This window comes from Pongo pygmaeus, chromosome 15, assembly GCF_028885625.2.
Source record: "Pongo pygmaeus isolate AG05252 chromosome 15, NHGRI_mPonPyg2-v2.0_pri, whole genome shotgun sequence".
NCBI lineage: Eukaryota > Metazoa > Chordata > Mammalia > Primates > Hominidae > Pongo > Pongo pygmaeus.
In genome coordinates, this window is record NC_072388.2 from 105,291,233 (window position 1) to 105,300,466 (window position 9,234).

At 40.4% G+C, this 9,234-nt stretch overlaps 1 gene segment (V, D, J or C); it reads right to left on the bottom strand.

The window, feature by feature from the left end:
- Nucleotides 1–8,379: 8,379 nt before the first annotated feature.
- LOC129013249 (immunoglobulin heavy variable 3-23-like) lies at nucleotides 8,380–8,944 on the bottom strand. The segment is given in 2 exon segments: nucleotides 8,380–8,699; nucleotides 8,799–8,944. Coding segments are annotated over 2 exon segments (366 nt in total).
- Between the last annotated feature and the right edge of the window lie 290 nt (nucleotides 8,945–9,234).

Here is a 9,234-nt window from a genome sequence, read left to right on the forward strand (position 1 = left end):
AGGATGCAGGTAATTAACCTTTCCATACTCACTTGGTGTGTGTGGCATAATCAGACTCAACATCCACAGAAAATTTTAGTCGAGATCTCTTGGCATTTGCATGGTGTCTGCTACAATGGATGCTGGGAGCTTGGTGTCACGGCTCCTTCCAAAGGATATGCCAGCTCCCTGAGTTAACTCCAGGATGCAGTTGGACATGCCTCCTGGGGTTTGAGAAGCTCCCTTCATGTACTGAAATCCTGTCATTATGTTATTGTATTCTAGTGTTTCCCTAAAAGTAGAGCGAGACCCAGGGTTCATTCATGTGTATATTCAGGAGTCTCTGACTTTTATGTATTTTATTCATCTCTCTCTAGCACCTTTTCTACCAAATTATACATTTTAAAATTTGCAATGTTTTAATGAGGTGAAATTAGCAAATAATAATCTTTACATAAAGTGGACAATTTTACAAATATTGACATAATCCTCACTTTTACTAACACAGAAAAAAATCAATTACCCTAGAAATTTCATTTTGCTCTTCTGTAGTTTCTCTTTTCTACACCCTCTCTTTTTGTACCATGTCCACAGTCAACTACAGACCTTTTTATGTAAGTTTCAGTTCATTTTTACTTTATAGAAATTATAGAAGTGGAATCGTATATATGCACTTTTATTTGTTTGACTTATTTTACTTATTCAGGTACTTGTTGTTTTAAGCATGGTGTTGAGTGTATCCAACAGTACTTGATTGTAACAGTGGGTATTATTCCAGTAAATGAATTTTCCACAACTTTTTGACCAGTTAAGCTGCTGACTAACACTTGGATTACTTTTGCTCTCTGGTTATAATAAACAAAGCTGCTACTTAACTTAGAGAAGTGCCCAGCTGAGAAACACATGGTTCTTATTTTCACCACAACATAAATGGGAGGCATAGCGGAAAAGCTGCACATTAATCAGTTTGCTTCAATACAACAGATAATTAAAGTTGGGGAGCTCTGTGTGTGTGTCAGTTCATGTGTTTTTGTGTGACAGAGGGAGAAGGGAGGAGAAGAGACCATGAAAAAAAAGAGACCCTACATGTTTTGACCATAATGTATGAGGTACTCAAGTAAATACAGGGACTTAGTGCTTGATGGACAAGGTCCACATAAGATGGAGAGGACAACTGGATGCACCTCCATGTGGGTATATAGTAGTATTTACATAAATGCCATTTTCTAATCATATAAACACTCAGACACATTAGAAGAGATGTAGTGGAGGGTGTCTGGTGGTGAAATATCATGGTGAGAACAACCCACATCTACAGCCCCTTTTCTGCCCTGTTGCACCTGCCCTGATGCTGAGCCTTGATCCTGCTCATCCTGACCCCCGACAATCATCCTAAGCCCCATGCTGCCCCGAGTGCCTCCTGCTGGTCCTATGCACCCCTGCAGGGAGGTTTGTGTCTAGGCTCATAATGAAGGCCCCTCATTGTGTCTTTTGCTTAAAAATACATAGTTGTGTGTTGACTGGGCACAGAGCTCAGCTGTAAGAACTGTTTCGTGGATGTGGATATGGACTCTTGAGAAGTGGTTGTAATTTGTGCTCCCTTCACAACCCATGCACCTGATCCACTCCTGTCCATCTTCTAGGGGCAAGCAGATATAATTCTAGCAGGAAGCACTGGTTATGATGGGGAATCCAGAGACAGTGCAGGTGAGGCAGAGGGTCTGCGAGGACGTCTCAAGCCAGAAGTGTGCTGAGAAACATAGTTGTTGATGTTAACAGGTTCTGGGCAACACGGTGAAATTCCCAAATACACACATTTTTATGAGAATAAAGAGCTCACTTTGTCCAATTTGTGAGTCTCCTAGAACAATTCATTAGATTTTGAGGTTAGATTAAAAAGTATTATCACAAGTTCCTTTTCTCAAACTTGCAACCAAAAAAGAGAAACTGCTGTTAGAAAAATGAACATTGAATTATTATCACTGTGTGTGATAATGATGATTTTTAGAATAGGATTGACCTGTGATAACCCAAAGATTGTCCTAATTCTGAGCCCACAATTAGACCCAAGCAGCAATCACAGGGAGTGAAACACCTGACTCAGTGAAGCTGCACCTGGGGGTCTCTGCATGCCCTGAGTGCTACAGGAACAGCTCCTTTCTCAGACTCAGATTAAGGACAATTTCTTCTCTTTATCTGGGGAGGCGAGGGTGAGTGTGTGGAAAGTACCAAACTTGCTCTAATCAAGATCTCTGCACATGGAAGAAACCAAAGAATAGGAGAAACAACTGGTTTCAGTTTAGATCCAACAGTTTCTCATGAGAAGGGCAATATCACGTCTGGATCCTGCACAGAATTAAGAAACAATGAATTTGGGGTAAAGTTGAAAATTACAATTGTTTGCAGATTGTGTTATTAATTATCTATGTCATTTGAGAAAATGAAGTAAAATCATGGTTTTTATATAAAAATCCACAGTGTGGTGGCCCTGAGAATGCACCTCCAATCCCTCCAACATCAGGGAGCCCAATAGACCAGGCAGCCAGCTGCTTCACTGCACTCTAACACCAGTCACCTGGTGTGTGCCAAAGACACCCATCCTGGGAGCTCCTCCCAAACCATGGCTGCACACAGTGGAGATACTGAGGCATGGCTGCTGATGGGACACATGGGAGATCCCTGATAGACAACTGTACTCAGCGAGGCACCAATGGCCTCACTGGACTTAGCTTGGACCACAAGATAGGTAGGGAGCTCCATTGAACTCCCACTATTCTCCAGTTCTAGTTGTGAGTCTGGCATTGTGGGGTGGCAGTGTCTACAGCCTCACCCAGCCGCCTGTGCATTTTTATGCCTCCAATACTTACATCAGATTTTGGGACATATAAGAATGTTTCCTCTTTTAAATTAAAGTTTTGTAATCCAGGGACCTCATGGTGGGCACAGAAATATAAATGTGCAGAGGATTCATGGGGAACTGCTAGATGCAGAGGAAGGCACAGATCCTGAAGGAAAGCAGCCCCGACCTCCATCTGCACCTGCCCTGGGGCTCCACCTGTTTTGTGAGTGCTGAGTGTCCCCTTCGGCCCAGACTCCTTTCTTCTTTCTGCAGGAAATTTTGCGTTTGGACTCATGCTGATGTTCTCTCACTTGGAACCTTATGTACAGCCATGCATGGCCATGTCCTTAGCGCTCAGACAGTTCATTTGCAGATACAGCGAGTTCTTAGCATTGTCTTTGGAGATGGTGAATCTGCCCTTCACAGAGTCTGCATGGTATATATGACTTCCATCATATTTTACATCTATTACTCCCTCCAGCCCCTTCCCTGGAGTCTTGTTGACCCAGCTCATTCAGTGGCTACTGAAGGTGAATCCAGAGGCTAGACAGGAGAGTCTCAGGAACTTCCCAGGTTGTCTCAGGTCCTCTATGGACTCAATCAGCTGCACCTCACACTGAACACCTGAAAATGCATGGACATCCTGGTCAGAAACTGCCAAACATATCTACTGTTTCTCTCACTCATATCCACTCACTCTAGCTGTCTATGAGTCACCTTTCAAAATACCAACAAGAAAAAATCAGCTTAACTCACACCCCATAGTGAGTCCTCTGTGTTCAGTCCTGATTACCAAATGGAAACCCCTGGGAATCCCAGGACTGTGGCTCTTCTCCCAGAGCTGCAAGGTCATGTCTGGGCTTGTTTTCAACAGGAAAGGGAGGGCCCTGTTTTCATGCCTCCTCACCTATAGCAAGCTCCAGTGTGGGATGCCTGAAAAGAAGGCAGTGCCCAGAGGAGATGTGAGACTCCTGGAGGAGCATAATTGAACAAGTGGAACTAGATTAACAAAAAAAGATTCTGCAAAGCAACGAAATAATTCCAGCTCACAGAATTGGATAATATACCATGTATCTGGAGGAGTTAGTGGCAACGGCAGCATTTGGGAAAATATGATTATTCATAATGTGACTGTGCCATGAAACTCACTAGGCAACTACTTTTTTATTTTTTACACATGAGTACAAATACAAATATAAATGCATTAAGCAAATTTATATATATGTATATATATGTATATATATATATAGAGAGAGAGAAATAGAAAACAATATAAAAATAAGGGAAAATCTTAATACCTCACTTAGAATAATGTATAGCAAATTCAGAAAGAGAATTCTTAATAAGCCTCTAAACTTGAAAAATACTATTGAACAAATTTTCCTGAAAGACATTTACAGAGCCTTCCAACTAAGAGCCATGTAATACACATCCTTCTCAAGCACACATTGAACATTCTCCGTGATAGGTTATATGTTAAATCATAAAATGAGTCTTAATATTTAAGGAAGTAATGCCAACCCTTCCTAACTCTTTCAAAAATTGGTGAGGAGTCCACCTTCCAAACTCTTTTTTATATATAGTAAATAAACTTTATTTATCCATTTCTCAGAGATGACACTACCAACAGTCACAGATTTGCATACAATACTGTTTTGTATTGGTTATTTACAATTTACAGTAGTGTTTTTTCCTCTGAAAAATATAAGTACAAAAGCTTAGTAAACAATGACGTACTGCCATTTGGGATGTATTACATGCCATAGCATAAATAACTGGTCTGCAGCAAATATTCAACAAATCAACCTGAATAAAATAGTTGATTAGGGATTTAGTACATGTCATAGCTTAAAGAACTAGCCTTTAGCAAATATTCAACAAATAAACCTGAATAAAATAGTCAATTAAGTGATTTATTATTTATAATTAATTAGAAAAAATGCACTAAGTTAAATCTCAAAATGGATTGCACAATCTTTATGAAAAAAATCACCCTAAAAATAATTAGGAAAGGTAAGCAGTTCTTTAAAAAGAATGGAAGAAAGGAATATTATGTAAGCCCATTAAGCAGGTTAAGTCATTCAAAATATCTTTTAAACAACATAAAACTCTTCCCAACAGAAAACTGAAGAAAAACTAACACCATTTCTCCACTGATAAAATCTATTCTAAAGGCAGTCTGCAACATACCCTCCAAACTCTTTCTATGAGGCTACCATTACAGTATTACCAGTAATAGATAAAGGAACCACAATTAAATAAAACCATAGACCAATATCATTAGTGGACATAAATTAACCTTCCAACAACAGTAAAATAAATTCTAAAGATTTTATAGAACACCATATACCATGATCAACTCAAATTTATTCCTGAGATGCACAGATGAATCAACATACTCAAATCAATCAATTTGGTACACCACATTAAAAAACTAAAGAAAAAATATCTCAGTAACATTTCATCAGACACAAAAACAAACATTTGAAAAAAATTCAGGGTTTCATTATAAAAACTTTGAACAAAATAGGAAGACAAGCAAACAACTTGTACATAATAAAAGCCATTAAGAAAAGTCTCAGCTGTTGTTATACTCAATAGTAAAAGGTTAAAATATTTTGGTCTAATATCTGAAACAAGGCAAAAATAAAGCTTGAAGCATTTCACTTCCAGGCCTCAACATTCATTAGAAACACAGAGTAATAAATCAGAATGGTATTGGCATAAATGCATACAGAGCTGACATATAAACCCACATACTGATGGCCAGCTGATTTTCAACATGAGAACAATCGATATACAATTGCTAAATTACAGTGACTTCCAAAGAGCATGTTATGAAAATTGGATTTTCACATGCAAATAATTAAGAATTTTAGGTTAGAATAAACAAAAAAAATTAAGTCTAAATGAATTCAATATTTAAATGAAATACCTGCAATTGTAAAACTCCCAACCCTCAAAAAATTAGCAATCTTTTTCTGGCTTTTACATTCAAAGGACATAAAAAAAAACAGAATTGGACAAGTGGGACTAGATTTAAAAAAAGGATTCTGCAAAGCAACAAAATAATTCCAACTCACAGAATTGGATAATATACCATGTATCTAAAGAAGTGTTAGTATCCAAAACGTAAATGAAACTTCTACAACTCGATAAAATAAAAATAACATAATTTAAAAATAATTGGTTTTACACCTTTAACAATATAAGAACCTAGAACTCATGTTAAATGTTTTTCTCTATGGGTAATGGTCCGTCTTATGGTGTACTTGGCTGGCCAATACTTTGTAGTTATTTGACCAAACACTAATCCAGGTGGTGGTGTGAATTTTTAATAGACTTTATTAAAACTGTAATCAGTTGACTCTATGATAGGTAGATTATCTTTGATAACCAGCTTGGCCCCTGATTCCATCAGAACAGATCTGGAGAAGGTAAAACTCCATGGCGATTAAGCAGCTTGAGCTCTTTCTAAGACATCCAGCCTGCATTTACTGATGGCCAGCCCTGAGGATATTGGATGTTTCCAGCCACCCCCAAAAATTGTCATCCCCTACATCTCACAGGAAAGTGGTGTGTCCCTCTGCAGCTTGTCAAACCTAAATATCAGACAGAAAGAGATTCTCCAAAATCAAATCATATTTATTTGAAAATGAGCATCGCACTGGGATTATCCACGGTCACATTTAGGTTGGTAAAGGAAGACAAGTGTTTAAAGGATAAATGAGAAGATTACATGAGCTATTTTGAGACAATTATCCTGGGGTAGGAGAATCAATAACAAGGGTAGAATCAGTTTAAGGCTGAACAGGGAGTTGCAGGGCAGGTATCCCCACAGTATTAATTCTCTTATTGCTGTGGTAGCCTTTGTTGAAGGTTGTGGCTGTGCAGAGTATTTTTAGGGTAATTCTTGTTATCAGGGATGTGTGCATGAGAACCCTCTATTCATGACCTTCTCAGGCTTCACCTGTAAAGATTATAAAACACGTGGCTCCATTTTTATTCTGACAACGTTCACACCCACTTCCTCCCCAACTAGTGAAGAACGTTACTGTGTGAAGGTCTTTCAGAACACGATTAGAAACACATTCACATCCCATGTTAACCAAACAAGCTTGTCCCCTGTGTTCTCACTGGCAACTTGCATTTCCAGATGAGTCTCCACGCAACACAGTGGAGGGTCCTGAGTGACGAGGAGTGAAGAAAGTCCCACCAGCCTCTCCCGCGTGACTGCAGCAGCCACAGCCTGAGACCCACCTGAGCTCCAGGAAAGGGCTTGAGGCCTGGAATTTTGACCATAGCAAAAACATCTTTGTTTTTCAGAAAGCAGGAAAAGCAAATGGAAAAATGAGAACAACAACTAAAAAAGAAAGTAAATGAATCAGGAACAAAAGAAGCACCAGATCAGTGCTGATGCTGATTTGCATACTTCGGTGTCAGGAGAAGGGTCCAACGAGAAACCTGTGAGGTTCTACATGACACTGACCCTGGCCCAGCCTCTGTTTTTGCTGTAATCAGAATCCCCAAAGACTGTTCTTGCTGGGATTCACTCAGGATGGTGGCGAAATATTAAAGGGAAATATTAACGAAAGTTATAGGAAATAGTCACAAACTTTTTTGGAAGGCCGAAAGTTTACATAGCTTGCAATAACTGAACAGGCTGAAGACGGCCAGTTCTTACCTTAGAGCATTAGGTTGTAGAGTAAATACTAGGGACAACAGACGCTTCCCCAGTTAAGTCTGGTTACCCTACCTCCATTAACTAACCTTTAAGCCAGATGGCTCTCGCAGGGGGAGGTCGACCAAGAATATTGCCTCCCAATGGTATTTACTTTAGACCGCAGTCCCTGAGCTTTACTCATTCATAGAACTACTCTCTTAATCATGTTAATTATCCACAAGTGTGTTGACTCAGAGCATCTGTTGTTAATTCTATATTAAATACACACCTGGAGTGTGAGCTGCTCAGGGCCACTGCTGCCATTCTTTACAGGATTCTCCTTGGAGTCTGTAAGTGGCCTCGGACCCTCAGCTGCACTGGAAAAACAGAGTATCTGTGTATCAGTGTACATTTTATTCATGCACCACCGAATCAGGGTTCTGCAGGAACAGACTCCCTGCAGCTACAGCTCTCTTGTAAGGAGCAATACCTCAATTCTAGTCAGGGAATCTTTCTGAGGTTCCTGTCCTGAATCTGACTGGAGAAGACTCACCAGGAAGCCCTGAGTTTCCTCAGGACTCTGATCATGGTGACCATGGTTGAGGACTTTTCATCTCCTCTGTAAGGATCAATCTGCATTTTGTACACAGGAGAATAGGTTTTCATATTAAAATAATCATTTTTAAAAATATGTACAGATGACATTAGTAAGCACAGAATTCTGAACTTAGAGAGGTTCACTAGAGAAACTGTAAAAAGATGAAGTCCCACATCGTAGCAGGAAATCAGCCTCCGTGTGCACCTGCCTCTGAGGTTGACGCTGATCAGTGGGCGCCTCCTGCAGCTGTTTTTCCCCAGCGTTCCTGCAGGGAGGTTTCTGTACGGGCTTACACTGACTTCACCTCACTGTGTCTTTTGCACAGTAATACACAGCCGTGTCCTCAGCTCTCAGACTGCTCATTTGAAGATACAGTGTGTTCTTGGCATTTTCTCTGGAGATGGTGAATCTGCCCTTCACGGAGTCTGCATAGTATGTGCTACCCCCACCACTATTAATAGCTGATACCCATTCCAGTCCCTTCCCTGGAGCCTGGCGGACCCAGTGCATAGCATAGCTACTGAAGGTGAATCCAGAGGCTGCACAGGAGAGTCTCAGGGACCCCCCAGGCTGTACCAAGCCTCCCCCAGACTCCACAAGCTGCACCTCACACTGGACACCTGCAAACAAAGAGACACCAAGGTCAGAAACTGCCACACATATCCACTGTTTCTCTCACTCACATCCCCTCACACTATCTCTAGTTCTCCATGAATTACCTTTTAAAATGGCAACAAGGAGAACCCAGCTCAGCCCGAACTCCATGATAAGTCTTTTGTCTTCAGTGCTGATCACTGAATGGAAACACCTGGGAATCCCAGGGCTGGGGCTCCTCTTCCAGAGCTGCAGAGTCAGGGCTGTGCTGGTTTTCATCAGGAGAGGGAGGGCCCTATTTGCATGTCTCCTACTATATAGCAAGCTCTGGGGTGAGATGCCTGAGGAGAGGGCAGGGCCCAGGGCAGATGAGAGTGTCCTTGGGGATTTCGATGACAATGATTATATTTGGGAAAATGCTGTCTTATTGTGAAATTGTTCCGTGATAAACATTTAGTAACTATCACATTTTTAATTATGTTTATCTATGTGTATAAATTATGTTATTTAGGAATCAGTAGTTTCTTCATTTACAGATGTAAAAGTGAACCCACACATGGA